This window comes from Neofelis nebulosa, chromosome 2 (assembly GCF_028018385.1).
Source record: "Neofelis nebulosa isolate mNeoNeb1 chromosome 2, mNeoNeb1.pri, whole genome shotgun sequence".
In the NCBI taxonomy this organism is placed as follows: Eukaryota; Metazoa; Chordata; class Mammalia; order Carnivora; family Felidae; genus Neofelis; species Neofelis nebulosa.
Window position 1 is genome coordinate 137930490 of NC_080783.1, and position 25613 is coordinate 137956102.

The 25613-nt window shown below is 39.0% G+C and overlaps 1 protein-coding gene across 5 annotated transcripts in view; it reads right to left on the reverse strand.

Moving 5' to 3' along the window:
- The window catches only part of SNX7 (sorting nexin 7), a 131704-nt gene extending 107369 nt beyond the window's left edge, over positions 1–24335 (reverse strand). For 4 of the 5 annotated variants that reach the window (XM_058716461.1, XM_058716458.1, XM_058716459.1 and 1 more), the window contains exon 1: positions 24138–24335. In XM_058716461.1, the coding sequence (XP_058572444.1) occupies positions 24138–24317 (180 nt within the window). In that variant the 5' untranslated portion in view covers positions 24318–24335. Of the gene's footprint in view, positions 1–23603; positions 23727–24137 lie in introns of those variants that run through there. The other variant, XM_058716462.1, reaches the window with a different exon arrangement.
- Between the last annotated feature and the right edge of the window lie 1278 nt (positions 24336–25613).

The following is a 25613-nucleotide window of genomic DNA, read 5'->3' on the forward strand; positions in this document are numbered from 1 at the left end:
AGAATGGGAGGGAGTGGAGGAAGGAAGGAAGGAAGGAAGCAAGGGAGGAAGGAAGGGAGGGAGGAAGGAAGGAAGGGAGGGAGGGAGGGAGGGAGGAAGGGAGGGAGGGAGGGAGGGAGGGAGGGAGGAAGGGAGGGAGGGAGGGAGGGAGGGAGGAAGGGAAAGGAAAGGAAGGCAGGTGACAGAGTACCTGATATGTTTAAACATGACAGGAAGCATGCCATGTTAGATATTGTGATGAATTGTGATGGGTGCAAAGAAAGCCAAGATGGAAAGAATGCAAGAGAAGTAGAAAGGAAGGGATAGAGAAAATGAATGAATGAAGGAATAATGAATGGTGAACTCTCAAGAAAACAAAAGGTGTACAATAATTAAAATGTAATCATAGTTCACTCTATGGCCTTGACTTTAAATAAAAATAAATTGTTCTTAATTTTGAATTTAAAAATGGTGATATAGTTATACTTACGGTCAGAAGAAAAAATATATATACTGTATATGTTTGAGGGGAAGAGACATTGCCTATAAAATGCTTCAAAAATGCAATTACTATGATGGAAAAAAAGGAAGATGAGCAACTATTCCAGACTGAAGACCAAAGAGACATAATAACTAAACACAACATGTGATCTTGAACTGGATTCTGTACCAAAGGAGGAGAACCTTTGTTTTTTTTCTTTCTGAACTGTTATTGGGACAACTGGAGAAATGTGAAAGGATCTGTGGATGGGAATGTGGTATTGTGTCAGTATGGTTTCCTGATTTGTATATGCATACTGTGATTAAGTAGGAGAGTGTCCCTGTTTTTTTAAAAAAAAAAAAATACACTCAGATCTATTTAGGAGTAATGAAACAGCAAGTCTCCAATGTACTCAACTTAGCATACAGACAGATAAAGCGAAAGTTATGAAATGGCAATAATTGGGAAATCTAGGTTCTTTGTGATATTCTTGCAACTTTTCTCCCAGTTGGAAATTATTTCAAAATAAAAAAGTATATTTATAGTTTTTAAAAGTCAAATAATTCTACAGAGTTTAAAATAAAACAAGACAAATTAAAAATTAAAAAGCAGCTTCCTCTTCTCCAGAATTGCTATTCCCATGTCATGCTTCTCAGAAGCAAATGCAGAACTGTATTTGCTGTTCTTTTTCCTTGTTACATTCCTTATTTGAAAATAATATACGTATTGCTTTTTTTTTTTCAATTTTGACATTATCAGTAGGTTTCCTACTAAGGAGAATAAAGAGTATTTATTTACTTAATTATGTGAGTATAGACTCACAATTCCTATGTTACTCAATGGGTTGTAATCCATAAATACTGTAATTTATTTTGATGTTGTAAGTATCCAAACCTGCCTAGTGGGAGCTCCTTAATGCTGGCACCTCTGTGTTTTTGATATGTCTTCATTATTCCAGAGCACTTTATATAACATAACTTGGCAAAATAAGATGTTTCAGGTTTACCTTATATTTTCCCTGACCCAGTTATAGAATCAGATATTTCTCCAAGGAGCTCTGGTTCCTTTTAGAGGAAATTGGAATTTGGAAACCAAGATATGAATGATAGGAAATGTATGTATAACACACACACACACACACACGCAGATACACATCTGGATGTAGATATATACAGATCGATAGAAATATAAATAGATATTAAATCCTATGAGTTCACACTGATACCTCCAATTACAATTTGACACCATTTGACTTTTCCAGCCTCCCCTCTTTCCATATTTGTAACTCTTCTCCAGCAGAGAGAAGCCTGGCTCCCATTATCCTGAAGATATTTACTTATATGCTCAATCTTCCTACCTGTAACTAATCTCCTATCCAGGCCAGCTGTCTTCTCAGACCTGACCACATAAGCCAAGGCAGCCTATATTCACTCACAACCACACTGGATCCCTTGTCAGCCCCAATCCTACTGGCTACTTCCTTGGACATGCTGGTTGTCTCCTGAGGCATCATTTTTTTTTTTTAATGTTTATTTATTTTTGAGAGAGAGAGAGACAGAGTATGAGCTGGGGGAGGGGCAGAGAGAGAAGGAGACACAGAATCCAAAGCAGGCTCCAGGCTCTGAGTTGTCAGCACAGAGCCCGACGCAGGGCTCGAACTCGCAAGCTGTGAGATCATGACCTGAGCTGAAGTTGGAAGTTTAACCAACTGAGCCACCCAGGTGCCCCATCCTCAGGCATCATTTTTAAAGAAAGGGAAGGAAAGGCTGGATGTTATTTTTTTAGCAAAAAATTTTAAATGAAACCAAAGGATAATATGCAGTAAATGTTAAATACATCTTTTCATATGTAAAGATAAAACTAACAGTATCAATATGACATCTGAGTTATTTCTTCAGTAGTATATAATGATGTTTCCAACTCTATACTTTGTCTTTTAAATACAACTCTTAGACTCCAAAATTAAGAATCCAGATTTCAGGATCAAAAATTTTGTCTTTTGTTATGTTATGAACAGACTAAAGTTAACCAACACACGTAGAGATGAATTCTGCAATCAAGTCCATCAAACTTAGCAACAGAGTTGGCCAGTCCTAGCCGGAAAAACAAAACAAAACAAAACAAAACAAAACTACATTACATTACATTACATTACATTACATTACATTACATTACATTACATTACAAAGGAGGCCAAAAACTAGGTTCTAGTTCTTTCTCTGACACTGACTAAACAGGTAACTTTGAACAATTAATTCAGCCTTTCAAGGTTAAATTGAGGAGATGGAGCTAAAAATCTGCAAAATCTCTCCCACCTCAAAGGCTAAAACAATACAACTTCTAAATGCATTAATATAGGAAATTGTAGCAGATCCTGACATTTTAAGAAAAGGAACTTTCTTGCAGTACTAGAAATGAAAAAAGATTGAAATCATAATATGGACTTATTTTTCCCCTCAAAACAAATCAACTTAAATCCTTTGGAAGCATCAGTTACATCCAGAGCCCTGTTCTCAAGGCTCTTTCCACACAAAAAGTTAGTTATGTGAACTACAATACAGCATTTGGTTAACCCCTCAATGCAATAATACAGGAGATATTAGGGTAAGACACACCAGGTGAAGAGATAAGAACAACAGTTGCTCAAATTAAAAACGTTCAGATTAGGGGCACTTGGGTGGCTCAGCTGATTAAGCGTTGGACTTTGGCTCAGGTCACAATCTCACAGTTCATGGGTTCCAGCCCCACATCGGGATCTGTACTGACAGCTTGGAGCTCAGAGCCTGCTTGAGATTCTGTGTCTCCCTCTCTCTGCCCCTCCTAAGCTTGCACTCTGTTTCTCTCTCCCTCTCTCTCTCTTTCAAAAATAAATACGCATTGAAAAATTAAAAAAAAAAAGTTCAGGTTATTGTGATTACAAAATGATTTGTGAAAGGAAAAACATTGAGGTATGACTTAGACCAAGGAATAGAAGACAACTAAGACAATAAGTGGGTTAATCAGACACAGAAAAACAGAGACAATAAATGTTTTGCAACAAAAGTTTAGCAAAATAAATTATGGTATATCTCTATGATAGGCTACCATAAAGTCTATCCATGTGATAGAATACAATAAAGTGATTAAAAGTAATGTTTTAGAAGTAACTTAGAATACAGTTGCTGGAAAAAGGTTCATAGTATGTTATTAAAAGAAAATAACATAAAATTTGTGTACAGTTAGATTCTTATGTGTATATGTGTGTTTATTTGTGTGTGACAGAGAGGATAGGAGAAACAGAAAGTGAGAGAGTAAGAGAGAGGGAGAGAAAGAGAGATAGCACAAAGTTACAAGCTATACCAAAAAAGTTAGCAGAAGTTATTTCAGGTGTTGGAATTGCTGTTGAGGTTAATATTTTTCTATGAGTTTCTATATTTCCAAATATTCTAAAATAAACATACATGGAGAAAGATATCAAAATTGCTAGTGTCAACACTGTGCAAAATATGTTCAAAGACAGTAGGAACTACTGGAATAAGTTAAAACAGTTGTCTATGGCCATTGGGCAAAAAAACTCGGATTATATTTGACTTCTTAACTCATCAATGCTGCATAATTAAATAGGAATTTAAAATGTCTGGGATCACATTGGGCTTATCAAAATAAATTATGGAATGCTAACACAATGGAACACTAAACAGCCATTAAAAACATAATTTAGAGGTTCCAAATAAATGTGCCATCAGCATGCACAAAACTCTCTATATACAGTATATATCGAATACAGTATAGCCACTTCATTACTTAAGTACACGTTTTTGCAATCCAAAGAGGATTTTCGCTCACATGGAAAAAGGGGAAAATAGCGTTCAGTAACAGTTCTGCAGCAAGCCCTCATAGAGGTAGTGTACATCCCAAGCAGTGAGGGCGGCGCCACCAAGCTCCTTCCCCAGGAACTACACTCAGCATTGTGGCATCAAACTCCATGACTTGAACTGTGCCTATGTGCATCTGTACTTTATCCCAATTTATTTTGTGCATCCTTTAGCAAAATGTATCCTAAGCTTTCGGAAAAGCCTAAGAGAGGTTGTTTTTTGGGTCTTGGAATGCTCAAAAACTTTCTCCATAATAGATTAATGGAAATTGCTCCTTTGCTTTATATCATTTTCGCTTACAAAAGGTTTCACAAGAATGCTCTACTTTGAGATAGTGGGGTGTGGGGGTGGGGGTAAAGGCTGTAGTAGCTTTTAAAGCTGACAAATTTTAATTTGATGAGCAAACGTACTTTAAATTTCCCTGACACTGCACACAACTGTGTGCTTTGGTATTCTTTGTAATCACCCTCTTAACTCACCACAACCCATTTCTTATACCTACTACATAATTTAGCATTCTATTTCTTTCTGCTTAAAATGCATCCTTTTGTAGAGTGGGAAAGATCTGCATGAATTTCCAAAGGCTCACAATTCCAGTGAGCATAGTGTGGTGTCAAAAATATGCTTCAATATCGAGCAGAGGAAGAAAATTACAGGCTGAAATTTAGCAACATCCAAGATTTCAGTAGAAGGATTTAAATTACTATGAATCACTCAAGAACATTCCTAAAACCTCAATAAAACTGACTATCTGAAGAGTTTTATATTCACTTCAAAAAAAAAAGTTAAGAAAATATAATGACAATACTTAAAAGATTTACATTTGGACAGGAATAAGAGAAGAAAATAAGTGTTTGAGAAGATCCAAAGAAGCAATTAACCAAAAAAGCCCTCCACTTAACCTTTTGTAGTGGATGCTTTTCAGGGGAAATGGATCATTAAAATTTGTTCTTTATAAACAAAGGTCTCGCCCCCACAATAATGTGGGCTCCTTTCTCCTGTTAGCTATCTCTTTCTCTCTCCCCACCCCCACCCCCAAACTTTATTTATGCATTCATTTATTCTTAGCATTTAGATAGATTATTATCTTATGATGTTTTGGACAATGAAAGTACATAATTTCATTTTCTTTCCTCAAGAGATAAAAGCAGAAGGGAACTTATCTGTGTGGTAATTCTCTACTTCTTAAATAACATTGAATATCTTTCTTACAGCTAGCATAGTGAAAACACACACGTGCATGCACACATACCCCAAAAATCTTGGGATGATTTCAGGGTGAGATGTGAACATGTATAATAGTGAAGCCAAATTATTGCAAGAAGTCACTGTCTTTTACCTTTACTCCAAACCAACACATCCATCTAAAGAGAAACCACTTAAATGACTTTACTGAAATAAACAGACATTAGTTAGAATTGTGTTAACATGATATTGAAATGTATTGACACAATCACTTACCAACTAAGTATAAGTTTTCCTTGTTGTTACTTTTGTTTTGTTTGTTTTTTTTTAATTTATTTTTCAGAGAAAGTGAGAGAGAGCGTGAGTGCATGCCCGTGAGTGGGGGAAGAGGCATAGAGAGGAAAGAGAGAATCCCAAGCAGGTTCTGCACTGCCAGCAAAGAGCCCGACGGGGTTTCCAACCCATGAACTGTGAGATCATGAGCTGAAACCAAGATATGGACGCTTAACTCACTGAGTCACCCAGGCACCCCTTACTTTTGGTTTATTATAAGCATTGGTTATAGGTTAAATTGTGTCCTTCCAAAATTGACCTAATACCCCATACCTCAGAATGTGACCTTATTTGGAGACAGGGTCTTCATAGGGGAGATCAAGTCAAAATGTGGTCATTGGGGTGGGTCCTGATGCAATAAAACCAGTGTCTTTATAAGAAGGACAAAGTTGGACACAGAGACATGTACAGAGGGAAGACAATGTTAAGGAACGCAAGGAGAAAACAGCCATCTACAAGTCAGGTTGAGAGGCCTGGAACAGATCCTTCCCTCATTGCCCTCAGAAGGAACCAACCCCCTTGACACCTTGATTCCAGACTTCTAGGTTCCAGAACTGTGAAAAAAATAAACGTCTCTTATTTCAGATACCTAATCTATGTACTCTGTTATGGCAGCCTAGCAAACTGACAGCATTTCTATACATACAGTAGTACACAATAAAGATCTAAGGAAGGAAGCAAGGGTAGAAAAGAAGGAAGGAGTGATGATTACAGTATTTCATCCTTGCTCCATTCACTCATTTTCTTACAGGTTAGCAAGCAACTCCAATAATTTCTGAGAAACGTTTTTGCCTCTCTCCTTTAATGCTCTCAGATGGTTTCAAAGTTCTACTACTGAAATAAATAAATATATAGCTGAAATTTAAAATAAACAATGGCTTGCCAATATTTGAATACTCAGGAGATAAATACTAAAGAAACAGGTTAAAAGGTTAGATATGACCTTCCTAAGAGTTGTCCTTCCTATCTCTCAGTAAAAGGCTACTTGGGAACATCTCATAAATATAACATGAATTACTCTGATAATACTAAACCCTATCCACCATCTGTGCACAAACAGCTATTTTCTTTTTACAAGTAGAGGGAAAAAAATCAATGTGAGAAGTGTGATAAATCAGAATCATGGCATGAAAAGGCCATGCAAATAAAATTTGCTGATGCGCAAGAAACACGCACACCAAGAGACATCTGGTAAAAAAGCAACTTAAAGTGAAAGGAGTTTGAGAAACTGTGTTATGAGGGACACTCATCCTGATGGGCCTAAAATAGACTTACCAGCTGTGTTTTGGTTTACAGCTCCTTCCAATCTGCCTGCTTATAATAATAATAAAAAATCAGAAAGGCCTTCTGTGGAACACTGTTGAAAATGTGATTGGGGGAAAAGCCAGCCTGTGTCGTGTTCTATAAAGGGGCATACAACACTCTAATCTTGTTTGACATAATTTCCAGGGCTATGTAGTATATATACCCTTGTATGCATATACCATAATTTATTTATCCATTTTTCTGTTTCTAGCATTTCTATTTTCTAACAGTGTTGCCTTGAATGTACTTGGACTTCCTCAGGTTTTGTGCACTACAAAGCTATATTCTAACCATAGAAATTTTTCAAATCATTTTATTTGACATAACAAATGATGTTATTTGTTATCAGTCCACCTCCCCCAAAATGTAGTGTACTTAATAAAAGAGTTTCTAGTAGGTCAGAGAGGTCATATCTCACCTTAGATCATAGAAGATTAAGGAGAGGATTAAAAAATATGAATCAATGTGTTATACACATCACTTGCTTGAAAGTTTTATATGAATTATCTTATGTAAACCTTACTACAAATTTAGCAATTAGTGATATGTGTGCAGTATGATACTCTCAGGTTGCTGGACAGCAGTGTCCCAGTTAGCCATATCATCACAAAGGTAAATAGTCAATTTACTTACAACCATGCTGTACCCATACAACCAATCTGTTTTTCACTTTCAGGACAGTATTCTACAAATTTATTATCTCAGGTCAATGAGATATTCACCACTTTATTATAAAATAGGCTTTGTGTTAGATGATTTTGCCCAACTGTAGGCTAATGTAAATATTCTGAGCATGTTTAAGGTAAGGTAGGCTAGCTATGATGTTTGGTAGGTTAGCTATAATTCATGTTATATTTATGAGATGTTCCCAAGTAGCCTTTTACTGAGAGATAGGAAGGACAACTGTAGGCTAATGTAAATATTCTGAGCATGTTTAAGGTAAGGTAGGCTAGCTATGATGTTTGGTAGGTTAGGTGTATTAAATACATTTTTAACTTATACTACTTTCAATTTACGATGGGTTTGCCAGGATGAAACACCAACGTAAATGAAGAAGAGCTGTATATATTTTTGCATGCATGAAAATACTCCATAATAAAATTCATTTAAAAAGTTATAAAAGGTGTGTCCAAATAAAATAAGGTATATTCTTTACACTCAGACACACACACACACACACACACACACACACACACACAAACTTACTGTCTTTACTCACCTCATAAAGAATACTGCATATATAAGCAAGGACAAATAAATAACACGTAAGATGTTAAGGCTGAAAGGTGAGGCTCCCTCACTACGTGTGTCCTCCAAACCACTGGTGTACCTGTATGTGTGCCTTAACAATATGTCATATTACTGCATGCTGAAGCCATTTAAAGCCACTAATATTAAATCCACAAATGACAAAGGTCTCCTAAACTTGTCTTAAAATAAGTCTGGGGTACTGGATAACATACTAAACACAGTATCAGCCAACTACCTATTATAGATTCAGTGATGACTAAGCAGAAGTGGAGCAAGCCAGGAAAAAGAATTATTCTAACCAGAATTCCTTGAAGAAGTTGAAAATATGTCTTATGGGCAGACAACACTGCAGATTCAACTCAGGAATGTAATTAAAAAAAAAAAAAAGGTACAGCATTACCAAATGACTGTACACTTCACAGGCATGACCAGGACAGATTGTGGCATACACTAAATTAAAACTACTCCCCTACACCAAAGCTCCATCTTTATAAATAGTTTCCAGAGAAAAGGCTGAGTTGCCTTGTTACCTAGCCACACCAACAACCTTAAGGGAATTCCTGAAGAGACTTAATCTATGCTTATAATGTATCAAGAAAACTAGTAGACAGTTAAAACACCTGTACCAAGAATATTCTTATCCCCTGAAATAACATGACTAATACTATTTATCATGAATTACTCAAACGGGGAGCTATACACACACAGGCACACTTCAGAGATATTGAGGTTTCAGTTCCAGGCAACCACAATAAAGGGAATATTGCAATAAAGTGAGTCAAATGAATTTTGTGGTTCCCAGAGCATATAAAAGCTATGTTTACACGAAACTGTAGTTTAAGTGTGCAATAGCATTATGTCTAGAAAATGTACAGTACATACTTTAATTACAAAACCCTTCCTTGCTAAAAAATGTTAACCATCATCAGAGCTTTTAGTGAATTATAATCTTTTTGATGGTGGAGAGCCTTGCCTTGATGTTGATGGCTGCTGACCTATCAGGGTGGCTGCTGAAGGTTGGGGTGGCTGCAGCAATTTCATAAAATAAGACAACAGTGAAGTTTGCCTCATCAACTGGATCTTCCTTTCATGAGCGATTTCTTCTTAGCATGGGATGCTGTTTGATAGCATTTTACCCACAGTAGAACTTCTTTTGAAATGGGAGTCAGTCTTCTTAAACCCTGCTGCTGCTTTATTTACTAAGTTGAGTCATATCCTGAATACTTTGCTATCATTTCAACAATCTTCGCAGCATCTTCAGCAGGAGTAGTTTCCATCTCAAGAAACCACTTTCTTTGCTCTTCCATAAGAAGCAGCTCCTCATCTGTGAAAGTTTTATCATGAGATTGCAGCCATTCAGTCACATATTCAGGCTTCACTTCTAGTTCTCTTGCTATTTCCACCACACCTGCAGTTACTTCCTCCACTGAAGTCCTGAGCCCCTCCCAGTCATCCAGGAGGGCTGGAATCTGCTTCTTCCAAACTCCTGCTCATGTTGATATCATGACCTCTTCCCATGAATACAAGTGTTCTTAATGGCATCTAGAATGGTGAATCGTTCCCAGAAGGTTTTCAATTTACTTTGCCATCAGATCCATCAGAAAAATCACTATGGCAGCTATGGCCTTATGAATCATATTTCTTAAATGGTAAGACTTAAGGAGTTGAAATTACTCCTTGATCCATGGGCTGCGGAATGGATGTTGTGTTAACAGGCGTGAAAATATTAATCTCATTGTCCATCTCCATCAGAGATCTTGGGTGACCAGGTGCATTGTCAATGAGCAGCGATATTTTGAAAAGACTCTTTTTTTTTTTTTTTTTTTTTTTTATCCTGAGCAGGAGGTCTCAACTGTGGACTTAAAATATTCTGTAAACCAGGTTGTAAACAGATATGCTATCATCCAGGCTTTATTGTTCCATTTATCGAGCACAGAGTAGATTTATAATTCTTAAGGGCTCTAGGATTTTCAGAATAGTCAATGAGCACTGGCTTCAACTTAAAGTCACCAGCAGCACTAGCCCCTAACAAGAGTCAGCCTGTCTTTTGAAGCTGTAAAGCCTGGCATTGACTTCTCCTGTCTATAGCTATGAAAGTTGTACATGGCATCTTCTTCCAATAGAAACTTGTTTGTTCTACATTGAAAATATGTTGTTTAATATAGCCACCTTCATTAATTATCTTTACTAGACTTTCTGGATACTTTGCTGCAGCTTCTACATCAGCACTTGTTGCTTCACCTTGACTTTGATGTTATGGAGATGGGTTATTTCCTTAAACCTCATGAACTTATCTCTGCTGGCTTCAAACTTTTCTTCTGTAGCTTCCTCATCTCTCTCAGTCTTCACAGAGTTGAAGAGCGTTAAAGCTTTGCTCTGGATTAGGATTTGGCTTAAGGAAATATTGTGGCTGGTTTGATCTTCTGTCCAGACCACTGAAACTTTCTCCATATGAGTAATAAAGATGTTTCATTTTCTTATCATTAGTGTGATCACTGGAGTAGCACTTTTAATTTGCTCCAAGAACTTTTCCTTTGCATTCACAACTTGGCCATTTGGTGCAAGAGGCAAAGCTTTTGGAATATCTCGACTTTCAACATGCCTTCCTCGCTAAGCTTAATCATTTCTAGCTTTTCATTTAAAGCGAGAGACATGTGCCTCTTCCTTTCACTTGAACACTTAGAGGCTACTGTAGGGTTATTAATTGGCCTAATTTCAATATTGTTGTGCCTCAGGAAATAGGGAAGCTCAAGGAGAGGGGACAGCAACAGGGTAATGACTCGTCAGTGGAGGAGCCAGAACACACACAACATTTATGTATTAAGTTTGCCGTCTCATATGGTTGCAGTTTGTGGCACCCCACAAAAAATGACAATAACAACATCAAACATCACCGATCACAGTCACCATTAACAAATATAATAATAGCTAAAAACTGAAATGTTGCAAGAATTTCCAAAATGTGACACAGAGACACAAAGTGAGCAAATACCGTTGGGAAATGGTGCCAACAGATTTGCTTGACACAGGGTTACCGCAAACCTTCAATTTGTAAAAAATGCCGTATTTGCAAAGCCTGCAGTAAAGAAAAGAGCAATAAAATGAGTAAGCCTGTAATAAAGCATTTAAAAGACAATACCAGGGGCGCCTGGGTGGCTCAGTCAGTTGAGCGTCTGACTTCGGCTCAGGTCATGATCTCACAGTCTTTTTGAGTTTGAGCGCTGCATCGGGCTCTGTGCTAATAGCTCGGAGCCTGGAACCTGCTTCAGATTCTGTGTCTCCCTCTCTCTCTGCCCCTCCCCTGTTCATGCTCTGTCTCTCTCTGTCTCAAAAATAAATAAAAACATTAAGAAAAAAAGAATTAAAAAAAAAAAGACAATACCAGAATTCCAGTAGCACTCTCAATAGTAACTAAAAAATGTACAGGAACAAATACGTGTGTGAGTCTCTGAAGATCTCATTACAAGTGCAAAACAGATGCTTATAAAACTTAAAAACATTAATCTTATATTTATATACCATAATAGCAAATACTGAAATTTTCTAAATAGCAAATACAGGACAGCGACTGTGCCTTTCCACCATATACTTACTCTATTTCATTTCATCATCTCAATAACATGATGGAAGTCAGTGCAATTATCATCATCTGCATTTTATAAATCATAAGTTTATCAACCACAATGGATGATAATAAATCTCTGATCTCAACTGGCAGAGCCAAGGCTCAACCATCACTTCCAGCACATGTGCGCACACAAAAAGCACCCAGTATAGCAGCTTTACTTCATTCTACAAATGTTCACTGAATGTCAAGCATGTGTCAGGCACTGGATTGGGGCTGTAACAGCAGCCAAGACTGGCATGCTTCTGAGGCTCTTATGAAGTGTACACTTTAGTTAAGTGGGAGGGTTGGAGATAATAAGTAAAGATAGAGAAAAAACAAGAAAATCCAGATATGAGTAGGTATTGATAAACAAGGGAGTAAATTCCCCAAAAAAAGTAGGGTGGGTTGCTGGGGTTAAGGAGTTAAAGGTAGGGAGCAAGGGGGATGCTCTTGACAGAGCTATAAGGGGAAGTGTCTTTAAGGAGGTAATGTTGAAAAGGAGCCAATCATGAAAAACACTGAGGGAAACGGATTCTGGTCTGGAAAACCAATGAAGTCTATGACAGGAAAGAACTCAGAATGCGGGAGGACCAGAAAGGTGGCAAATGGCTGCAACAAAGCAAATAGCTTTGAAGGTATAAACAACAAAACTCATTTTAACATGAACTGCCTCAGAATTATTAAGTATTCACATCCTCATTCTATAGGTCTTGAAAAACAAGATGGGAGAACTCCACGATAAATGAATGTTCCATATTCATTGTCCAAAAGCAAGAAATCTGTTGTACAACTAGAGGTTTTTAAGGATCCATATGGGCTTGAGACTATCATAAGCATTAGCTGATTGGACTAATGACTGGATAATTTCTTACCTAGTGGACAATTTCCTTTTTTGTATTTAATACCTATAGAAAAAAAATGGTTTTACTTATTCCGAGAGGTCCAACATGCCGTTTGCCTATAACTTTGTCATTGTGGGAGATGATATGATTGTTCCCAGTGACCCTCTGTCTTCCTATGAGAGGATTATATCTCCTAGTCAACTGCCAGGTGACTTTCAGCACCTCCTATGGAAGGATTAGTTTCCCACCGCAATGGATTTGATCAGTGACTTATTTGGATAATGGTATATATCTGGGCAGATTTGAAAGCCATTGCCTATTTCCACCAGCACTCATATTCTTTTCCCTCTGCCAGAGGAATGTCATGTCCCAGTTAGGAGTCTCTCCTTCAGTCTTGATCCCTAAATGAAGAAGACATGTGTAACAGACTCAAAACTTGGAACAGACTCACAGTTCAGTTACAGTTGACAGGTTTACGAGAAAGAAATAAGCTTTTATTATAAGCAAGCCACTGAGATCTTGTGGCCTGTACTACAGCATAACTAGTGAAAGTTGATGAAAATAATCATTCAGTGTTCAATTAAATATATAAAAATGCATTTATGTATGTATGCATATATGTATGTATGTACATACACACGTTTAACTTTCTCAGAGTTAGTACCAAAGAACAAATTAGGGATTTTTTTTCCCTCAATTTTGAAGATTCCTATACCAAGAGTTTGCCATTTGCTTTTGATCACACATAATAAGGCTTTCAATATTAAGTAGAATTTCTCTTTCTAATGTTTTATTGTAAATGATTAACCTTTTTCATTTTTTTTAAATGTTTACTTTATTTTTGAGACAGAGAGAGACAGAGTGCGAGTGGGGGAGGGGGAGAGAGAGAGGGAGACACAGAATCTGAAGCAGGCTCCAGGCTCCAAGCTCCAAGCCATCAGCACAGAGCCTGAAGCGGGACTTGAACTCACGAACTGTGAGATCATGACCTGAGCCGAAGTCAGATGCTCAACCGACTGAGCCACCCAGGCACCCCTAACCTTTTTCATTTTAAAATGGAAATTTTATTTCTTATACCAAAAAATTAAAGCCATGACTAAAAAATAATAAAATTACAAGAAAATGAACCTAAAAGTATTATGCTAAATGAAAGAGAACAGAGACAAAAGACCACATATTGCCTGATTCAATTTATATGAAATTTCCTGAAAAGGCAAATCTGTAGAGACAGAAAATAGTAGATTAATGCTTGTCTATGACTGGGAGTAAAAACAGAGATTAATTGTAAATGATGTGATGGATTTGGTGGTGGCGGGGGAATATAAAAGTGGTCTAAAACCGGTTTGCAGTGATGATTGTACAACTCATTAAATTTAATTAAAAAAAATCATTCACCTCTGGATGAAGTTTATAGTATATAAATTATACCTCACTGAAGTTAGTTTAAAAACAATCACAAAGAGTATGTTATACCAAAGCATTTCTCAAAGTAAAACAAACATATGTGCATACACATACACACTTGTATATATATATATAATTATACATACATATGTGCATTATATATAAATATATAATTATTTCAGTTTTGAATTTTAAAACTACTGATTTAACCTTCTGTTTTATCATAAGTGCATTTTACTGATTTTTTTACATCAGTATTTGCTAATAAATTTGATTTCCTGACTCTATCCTTTTTTATTAGCACTATAGGTATCAACATTGTGTTACCCAGCATGATTGGTATATGCAGTTCCAGAGCTACTACAATATTCCATTTAAATCAGAAAATCTTTCAAGCATATAAATTTTCACTTGTTTATTGAGAAAACTTTAACATGCATTCCTAAAGTGAGTAACTGTAAAAGTTTATTTTAACTTCACAATTAGTCTTATTACAGCCTCTTCTGTCCTTTTTGGAAAGTGTGGGATACAAATAAATACAAGAATAAAATAAATTTTGAACACTACAACCGAAAGCTATTGAATCTGGTTTTTTTGATCACACTCATTTGTAAAACTGTAGCAGGTTATCAGTGCAGAGTTATACTAGAATATCCTCTCAGAACCTCAAGGATACAGAAATAAAATTCCACCTTTAAAACTCAATACAGTAGGGGCGCCAGGCTGGCTGGAAAGGCATGGGACTCCTGATCTCAGGGTCATGATCGAGCCCCACATTAGGTGTAGAGATTACTTAAAAAGTATAAAAACCTTTAAAAATAAGAACTCAATAAAGTATACTTTTTATAGTATATTCTATTCAAATCTGGAGACTTTTGAAATCATTTTCCAAAAATATTTTTAATAATACTCCCCATTGTCATGGACCAATAAATAAATACTGTTGTCTGCATAAAAACCTTTGCTAAAGGTTCCCATGGATTTTTATTTTTTGGCTATACAACATCCAGTCCCTTTTCCAAATATAACATTGACTATAGTTTCTGCTGGTGCCTATCCCTTTCTGCACCTGCATTTCCAGCCTTCAAATCTACTCTGAGCCAGCTAATATTCACCATTTCATTCCTTTCCTGCCATAATTAGTTTCCATTGCTTGCAACTGAGCTTCCTGATTGAGATAGGTGCTACTGGCTTTAAAAAAAAATTATTTTTCCAGGTGAAAGAAGGTTCCTAAATGATTCCCTTGGGTTTTTGGTTTTGTTTTGTTTGCTTTGTGTTTATTTCTTCTAATACAATCCAAACAGGATATTTTGTCCAGGAGTGACACTTAACATAGCTCTGTGTCATCCAGCAATAATATTTACTGACCATTTATTAAGACCAATTTGTTTTAATTCTATTTGGTTTAGTATCCTGATAGGAAAGACCAACACAATACAAACTGAATTTACTGAAAACAAATCATTGGCAAATTACTGTAATAACTGGGTCTATACACAGGGGGAAAAAAGTCACAGGCCATATTATTCATTAACATATTTATCCCATAAATATTTAAAGTTCTTATTCCCTTACCATCAAGAATTGTAATCTATTGGAGACAAACAAGCAATCAAAATTTTATAGATAAGAAATAAATACCTCTTCATAAGACAATGTAGTATTACGAGATTGAAAACAGTATTATGGGAAGCACACAGTGAAGAAATTAATTCTAGCTGAAGAATGAAGAAACTCTTAGGTAAGAGAAAACTTCACATTAGGCCATAAAAAACACAAAGGAATTTGTGAAACAAAGTGAAACAACCTACATCAGTGCTTCTAGATCAGTACTTTTCAAATTGTAAGGTGCAAACAAATCACTGGGGAGTCCTGGAAACCTATAGATTGATTCATTTGGCCTGGAAAGTGGGTTCTATGACTGCATTTCTTTTTTTTTTTTTTTTTTTTTTTTTTTTTTTTTTTTTTAATTTTTTTTCAACGTTTTTTTATTTATTTTGGGGACAGAGAGAGACAGAGCATGAACGGGGGAGGGGCAGAGAGAGAGGGAGACACAGAATCGGAAACAGGCTCCAGGCTCCGAGCCATCAGCCCAGAGCCTGACGCGGGGCTCGAACTCACAGACCGCGAGATCGTGACCTGGCTGAAGTCGGACGCTTAACCGACTGCGCCACCCAGGCGCCCCTATGACTGCATTTCTAAGGAGCGCCCAGGTGATGTGATAGATTCATAGACACTTGAGTAGTAAGGCTGTAGAGGACACAATCTGGAGGCAGGAGAGCCAGCGTGCAGCCTGATCAAGCCCCTCGAGTGGCAAAATGTGTGCTCTGGAAACATCAGCATACTTGTGAGCATGTGGGATAGACTAGAGGCAGAAGATGAGAAGACTCAGACTATGAAACTATCTCAGCAGTTCTCAGAAGTAGCTGTAGAACAACTCTGCTTGTAGCAATGGGAACAGAAAGAAGGCACTGATTCCAGAGATACCAAGAAGATAAAACTGATGGGGACTTTTTACACGCCGGGACATGGAGAATGAATGAAAGGGTAAGTAGAAGGTAATGCTAAGTATTTTATCTGGGCTATTTAAGAAATTGTCACATCACCAGCAGAGAATTAAATGGAAACAATAACCAATGTGGGAAGAGAGATATAAAAACTAGGTAGTGGCAGAACATAGTTTGATTTGGGAATTAGGTTGAAGAGAGGAGTAGGATCATCTAATTAAGACTTTCCACTGCTCTTGCCATTGAATTTAGTAAGTTAAAATTCCATTTGTAACAGCCTCTTAATAGTGGAAAGGGATGGTCCGATGGTCACACCCTCCTCTCCTCTGGGACAGTTAGTCATCCAGCTTGTGCTAAAACTTTTTTAGTGGCAGAATTCACAACCATGCTGAGTCATCCCTTTTAATTTTGGAGACTTCAATTAGAAAATCCTTCTATTGGAGTGCCGAGGTGGCTCAGTTGGATAAGCATCCAACTTCGGCTCAGGTCATAATCTCAAGGGTCTGGAGTTTGAACCCTGCATCAGGCTCTCTGCTGTCTGTGCAGAGCCTACTTGGGATTCTCTCTCTCCGCCCCCTCTCTGCCCCTCCCCTACTTGCTCGCTCGTACTCTCCCTCTCACAAAATAATAAACATTAAAAAAAGAAAATTCATCCATAAATGAACCTAAAACTTGTCTCCTCATATTTTTGACCTAGCAGTTCTAGTTTCACCCTTCAAAACTACAATCATCTAACCAACCTAGATCATAACAACTCTTCGTAAAGAATTAACCGAAGTCTTTTCCAAGCTAAACTACTTTTTGTTCTTCCTCAGCCTTTCTTCATATGTCAAAACACAGCATCAGTGAAACCCCTTTGTTTATTCTCCTTCACAATGGCACATGTGTGGCAAGACTTGCTGGGGCAGCCTTCCCCAATGCTCATGCTAGTGTAAGACAGTGTAGATGGATCCAAGCCCTCTGTCTGCTAACAGCTCAAACAAGATCTCAGGCTCAGTCTCAATACAGCATTCCAAAGAATCAATAACATGGCACTGGCATCTGGATGAGATAATATATCCCTCTGCCAATTTCTGATAGAGACATTGATTTCCCTTTAAAATACAGAGAATGGAATGAAACTTCAGAAGTGGCATGGACAATTCAGATTACAGACTACAACTAATACTCCCTACGACCTTGAAAATATGGTGTCTGTTTGGATTCAATATCATGTCATTTGTGTAAACTGATCTTTCTTTCAGTCACTGAAAACCACTAGGAAGGTTTGTACCTAAAATGATCCCATTCAAGGTCTCCCTAAACTTACTCCGAAATTTATTTATTTATTTACATTCTATTGCTGACCATATATGCTTACACATAAGGAGAATTTGAGGATTTTTTTAATGTTTATTTATTTTTGAGAGAGAGAGAAAGAAAAAGAGAGAGAGAGAGAGAGAGAGAGAGAGAAGGAGTATGAGTGGGGAAGGGGCAGAAAGAGAGGGAGACACAGAATCTGAAGCAGGCTCCAGGCTCTGAGCTGTCAGCACAGAGTCCAACACGGGGCTTGAACTCATGAGCCATGAGCTCATGACCTGAGTCAAAGTTGGATGTTTAAATGACTGAGCAACCCAGGCTCCCCAGATCTTGAGGATTTTTTAGCTCCTTTCTACTTCACTCACCATTCTTCCTCCTCTGGGAGGAATATAAGAGTACTTAACATGTAAGAAGGCTATGATGGTAGATGGTGGAACCTGTAGCAGTAGGTATAAATGTCCTAGATCGGTGCTACTTTCCTTTGCTTTATGAGTTCCTCTTTTTTTAACCATCAAAATGGTAAGACCCACTGAGGCAGGATCAGGATGTAGGCCAGGGAAAGGAGAATACATGACCTGACTCCTATAATCCTACATTCTAGATTTTAAGTGAGTTAGTTGAGAATGCACACACACATATACACACAAATATTCACATATATTCATGGATGCTTGCACACTATATGCACACACATAACCTATACATACATATACATTCATACATTCACACATTACACACATATGTATGCACATATGTGTGTGCATATGTATGTACAACATGTGTGTTGTTTTGTATATTTCAGTGCACATCACCAAGGGAACTACTCACTCATTTATTCACATTTCTTGAGTAACCATAAGGTAAGCCAGTAATAAAATAATGATCTGTTTAGGCTTCTGCTCAAACTGATAGTCACTAGCCACAGTCGACAACTTCTATTTTTATTTTATTTTTTTTACTTTTTTTAATGTTTGTTTATTTTTGAGAGAGAGAGAGACAGACAGAGTGTGAGTGGCGGAGGGGCAGAAAGAGAGGGAGACACAGAATCCGAGCTGTCAGCACAGAGCCCAATGCGGGGCTCCAACTCACAGCCTGCGAGATCATGACCTGAGCTGAAGTCGGACACTCAACCAACCGAGCCACCCAAGTGCCCTTACAGCTTCTATTTTTAATTAAATACAATTAAAAGGTCAGTTCCTTAGATGTACTAGTCACATGTCAAGTGTTCAAAAGCCACATGTGGCTAGTGGCTGCGACATTTAGACAGGCAGATATAGAATATGCCCATTATTGCAGTTCTTTTTGGACAACAGAATCCTATGATGCCTGTGCATAGCTGCTGAAGAGTCAACAGTGCTGACTAAAGGCAGGAACTATTCACAAATTCTTTACACATAGTAACTCATTTAATTCTCATATTTATTATCAGTCCTCATTTTACAGATGAAGAATCTGAGGCATTGAGACGCTAAGTAATTTGCCCAAGGAAACAAAGCTATTAAGCCGTGGAGCCAGGATTTCAAATACAGACATTTCTTACATATCAGATCCAAAAAGCACAGTGTCCCGCTGGATAAAGCACAACCTGCACTGCCTTTTTGAATCTAGCCTTGGGGGCTGCACAGTATTGCCTCCACCACACCTTATTGATCAGGCAGTCGCAATCCCACCCAGATTCAAGGAGGGGGCAGAGATCCCATCTCTCGATAGGAAGGTGGCAGGTCACAGAAGAGCATATAGGATGCATACAGGATAGGAGATAGAGATGTGGCTATCTTTATCCAAAGCTACTGGCCACATTTTTGTACTATGTCTTATGCTGGTTATTCTTTATTTTCACCCCCAATCTGCCAGCTCCCACCATCTATCTACTCTGCTTGGGAGGCCAACCCCTACAGATAACATCACCTGAGTGGCTTGCCCAGGGAAGGTTACAAGCAGGAGATCCAATAGCAGGAGGAGAGGAACTCAAGGAGTATACTGCCTATTTCTTCCTTCCTTTGGCACCACATTTCTGGCAGAGGCACACTTCTGGCTACATCTCTCTGTAAATACAGCTCCTGTGAAAGTGGCCCCCTTTCTACAGATCCAGCTTTCATCGGATTCCAGCAACACTGTATCTGTTCTCTTCCCATTAAATGCTAGGTGCTAATGGACTTTTTTTTTTTTTTTTTTTTTTTTTTTTGGCCTCAGCAAGTTTCTAACTACCTCAGTATCCTTCGTTTGTTCCTGAACCCTGCCCCAAATTCTATAAGTAGTTCTTGTGTTAAACATTCTTCATTTCAGTCACTGTAGAGAATTCTGATTGTTATCAGGGCCATAACTGAACAGAGACAGTTCAGGGAACAAATATGAAGAATTAATAACCAAACTTCCATTATCTTCTTCTATGTATCTGACAGAATTGTTGAATAGAATAATTATGTCCCTCTATCACTATGTTGGGATTGACAGATTTCCAATATACATAGGAACTGGTTGTCTCAAAAGCTATATTCTATTATTCTTTCAAAAAGAACGTTTTTCACAAAAATGAGTGATTCTTTCAAAAGCATTGTTTAAATAAACATGCTCATTGCCGTATTTCTGATTTATCATAAAAACAATTTTCTATGCTTCTTATAAAACCAGATCACCTCTCTCTTTTCAAAGTGTTTATAAACAAAATACTAAAAAGTTCTATTGCTCTCATAGCTTTGCTGGAGACTGAAATTAAGCCTACCTATACCTTCCAGAGCTTCCTTTTTGCCCATTACATTAAAAAAACAGTTTTTGGGGCGCCTGGGTGGCTCAGTCGGTTGCGTCTGACTTTGGCTCAGGTCATGTTCTCACAGTTCATGGTTGGAGCCCTACATTGGGCTCTGTGCTGACAGCTCAGAACCTGGAGCCTGCTTCAGATTCTGTGTCTCGCTCTCTCTCTGGCCCTCCCCCGCTCACACTCTGTCTCACTCTCTCTCAAAAATAAATAAACATTAAATTTTTTTTTGAAAAAATAATAAAATTTAAAAAGGATTTTTTATTTATTTTTTTTTCTTTTTTAGTTGTGGTGCACCAGCCTACAATCCATGTCCCCTCAAAGATGACTAGTGGTGAGGATAATTCCATCTGTAAATTGGCAGTTTATCTTAGATGATAATAGATCTCATTTTGTAGACCCGAATACCTTTTAGAAAGACCAATAACAAGATCTATCATTTACTGAGTACCAGGTAAGTACCTCAGTGTTTCACTGTGACCTAGCTACCTTTGCTATGTTTCAGTTACTCCTTCTACATATAACAGTATTTAATAAAAATAAAGGCTATATATTTTATTTTCATATGTTATTTCTTTAAAAAATAACTTTTTTAAAAAAAATAGAGAAACTGGACTCTTTTCTCTAAATTTTTTTGCAAGCTGCAGGTCATTTTGGCTCAGCTCTAACACTATTATTACAGTATTATTATAACGTTTGTCCTTTTTGTGTTTTTGAATCATTGGTCATGTTCCCCTACCTTCCAACATATATATTGACTCTTTGAAGTCAATATCGTCTACATTCCCTATGGTCTCTTGAGATTTGGTATCATTTTCTCCTCACTGGATTACTTGAAAACTCAGAACAATACATTGTTTTGTTTTCCATCTCTGCTGATTTATGTTGCCATTTAGAACTTCTGTCACATCTTCCACCTGGACTCCAAGACTGACAGCAAGAACTGCATCATGTATTTCTTTTTTCCAAATACTTAGCTCAGTATCTTACACACAAAAAAATTAACATGTATTTGGCATGCACTTCCATCATGGGAAGAAAAGAATTAATAATAAGCCAAAGACGCCACTCTTTAAAAAACTTCTGGAGGGGAGTGTGACACATATTCACAAATAATCTAAGGGAAACGAACACTAAATATGAAAGTAGTGGATCTCAAAGTACTAAAGGGTAATGATAGTATACTTTAGAAGTAATTGTTGAAAGCACCCTAGGGTAAACTGGTCAGTGGAAGAGTTCTATAGAGGAGCAGGCTACGAAAAGGGAGTGGTAGAGACAACAGGCCCAATGGAGAGGACTTTGTTAAATCTGCTTGTCTAACTGTGGTTAATGGTTGTAAAATTCAACTAAATGAAATACAAGTAGGTAGCTAAAACTTAAAATTTTTCCAAGTATTGTTTTCAGACTTTAACAAACATTATATCTTTCTTTACCTTAACCTATGCGGCCAGCCAGCTTCTACAAAAGTGGTTCTTAACTTTTTCTAAGTGTCTACACGTGTAGTTATACACTAACAAGTAGGGCGGGTCCAGGTGTATGGAGCTGAATCTTACATCCTTATAAAAAAAAACTTACAGAACAAAATTAGAAAGAAAAACAAATGTTCATCTAGAAAGAGAAAAGAAATCTCAACAGCTCTTTGGAGCCTTCGAGATCTAGATTCCTTTCTTCTGAGATCTCTTCTGAGATCTTCTGAGATAGCTTTAGGCAATTTACCAGACATGCTAACTTAGAAATGTTTCTGGGTTTCTAGAACATCGACAATTTTCAGTAACTTTCAACATTTCCAGAGGCCTAAAGCAAAGGAACATCTGAAGTTTAAATTTCAAACAGCTTCTCCTTAGATCTGCCTCTGACAAAGGGGGGCATTTGTAAGAAGGGGCTGGGAAACTTAGAATCTGGGGAAAGAGAAAGCACAGGACAAAACAATCCTAGATGATTGTGATACACAACTGCCACTCCCAACATTCTCCCTACCCCATGCTGGAAGTTTCACAATGCAGAGCCCTACACCAATACGCCTAGACTCATAGTTTCTTAGAAGGCATTGCAAAGCACTGGCCAATTGTCCTTGGTCTGAACATACAGTATGTGTGGAATATAAAAAGGCAGTGTTAATTTTTTTTTTACAAGTGAACATAAAATAATTCCAATGCTTTAGGATTTAAACACATTGAAAGGTCAAATTAACTTTCTCAAGAGCACAAAGCTGATACTCTCTGAACATCTAGAATACAATCGTGCCTACCATTGCATTCAATCCTTAGGGGAGAAAGGAGTTTTGCATAACCCTCTCTGGGGCCACAGTCTGTTTGTTCAACTTGGTAACTTGAGTTCACTCTCCCAGAATATAGCTGTGGTTAGGAATGCTGCTTTACCTAACACCTCAAGGTAACTAACATGTAAGTACTGCACAGACTTCTTATCAGTTAATACACTGTTGTCATCGCAAGTCTTCTATCAGCGGCAACGTTAAGAAACTGGGTTGACATTCTAACAGCCCTGCAAGAAAGGTATTTTTCTTTTCCTAAAAGAAATTACAACCACCGGTCTACAAGCGCCACAAGCCTACCACTAACCATCAGTTTCCCTGAAACTATACTACAAGTTAAGAGGGCCCTTTGGTCCTAGATTTCCCCGGGGAAAGGAAAAACGAAAGCGGCTGGCGGTGGGTTGGGTAGCAGTTGCTGGCCGAAAAATCCTCAACTCCGTAACAGAGGAGCTTCCTGTTGGACCCAGGAACCGTTTTCTCTGAAGAGGGGATTCCCATGCCACCTCTTCTCGCTGGGCTTGAGACTCACCTCGGGTGTCAGTCACCCCGGCCTGAGACCCACAATCAGTAACACTAAATCAGGAATCATTTCTCTAGACTAGGATGAAATCTCTCCCAGAGTTCGGGGCTGGTTGCGCCCGAAAAGAAGCTGCTAGGGCGGGGGCACTTTTCGGGCCACTGCCTCCCAGGTTCGGAAACCGTCCGGATGAGGTGTCCGCGTCAGAGAAGAAAAGGGAAAGAGGAAAAGGGAAAGAGAAAAAGGGGGGGCGGGGGGGGGGTGTAAATCACAACTTTGCAGACGCGGCAAAGCCAAGGCCGTGCCGAATCGAAGGTCAAAGTGCAGAGGAGGGAGCGGCTGTGGTTCGGGGTCCGGCCCGGACGCAGCCCCGGGTGCAGCCAGCTGCCTGGCGGGGCTGGGCGGCCGGGGGAGACCCCACCCATCTGCAGCTCCGAGCCTCCGCCGGGGACGCGCCAGCGCGCCGGGGCGGCCGCCACACCGCGGTAACAACTCCTGGAGTTGACTTGGAACTTTCCCGGGACGCGCCGCCGCCGCCGCCCTCACCTTACTGAACACCTCCAGGTCGTCCTCGTCCTCGTCCAGATCCAGCACCTCGGCCTGGAGCAGGGTGGAGGAGCCGCTGCTGCCCAGGAGGGGGGCGTCGACCCCCGGGCTTTCCCCACCGGCGCCCCCAGCCGGGAGGCCGGAGGAGCGCGCCGGAGATGCCAGGCGCTCGCCCTCCATCCCGAGAGTGCGCGCCCGGCCCGCCGCGGCTGCCAGCCCCTCTCCCCCGAGCTTGCCCATTGGCTCCCGCGCATCCTGCACCTCCCCGGCCGGCCCCGCTCCAGCCCCTCGCCCGCTGCGCAGACGCGGAACTGCCGGGGCGAGCGCAGGGCCGGATCGTCCCCACCTGGCCTGGGGCCTGCGGGAGACTCGGGAGTGGGGCTCGCGGGCCCTGGCGAGGGTGGGGAAAGGGCCGCTGTGCGCTGCAGGAAAGGCGAGCACTCCCAACTAGGACGGGGGCGTCCTCCCACTGCCCTGGCTCGGGGATTGCCTAGCGTGGGTTTCCGCGGGGGCAGGGGTTTGGGCTTGAGCGACAGAGCAAACCATCAACTTCAGGGAATCCGCAAGGAGGCTGGAAGGCAGCCGACCCATCCGGCCCAGAGAAAAAGCCCATACTGTATTTCCTGTATTTTAAATGGTTATCTTTCTTCTTGGTTGTGGTTTTGGAGGCTTTTGTTTGTTTTTTGTTTGTTTTTTTTACTAAGGCTAATGCAAAAATAAAAGACCTGAAAAGCACCTCTGTTTTTGTAATTGATTTTTGACCCAGTGACCGGACTGTGTGGTCATCTCGCTGTCAAGCCAGGGAAGTTGGATTTAAAAACTATTTTCAGACACTTTCCAATGTGCCTTTACTTCTGGAAGTCTTCCTGAAGTTAATGAGCAGGAACGTTTCTAAGAGCCGAGGACAGCGAGCAGGACTGGACCTTGCCACCAAAAAATAATCTTCAAACTTTGTGCTGCCCAGGCGAAGCTATAATTTAGTTGTTGACTGCTTATTATTATTTTTTAAAAAAGTAAGTTCCAAAAATAATGGAAAATTGAATACAAATTGATGTATGTTGGGACCATCTCCACGTTTTATTATTTATTGCCCTCAGTCCCAGCCAGCTCTATTCTCCATCTGCCCTGGAAAGAATGTCTAATAAGTTTGGACATAGTGAAGGAGGAGGCTAGGTCAGACTTGACTTCTGGCAAAATATTTAACCCAATGTTTAGAATTTTTAACTTCATAAAATTGAAAGGTATATATAAGATATTTGGGAGAAGTAGAGAATTTCTCTATTTCTTATTAGGGGACAAGGCCTTAATATGTGCTCACTTAGCCATTCAAATGTACCTCCCTTTGTACTTCTTCAGTCAGGCTGCTCAGCTGCCCTGTAAATGTACAGTCTTCTTCCTACACTTTATCGTTCCTGTGCCCATAATACCATTTCCTGCTCATCCTTCAGGAATTAACTAGAGTCCCATCTCTTTCAG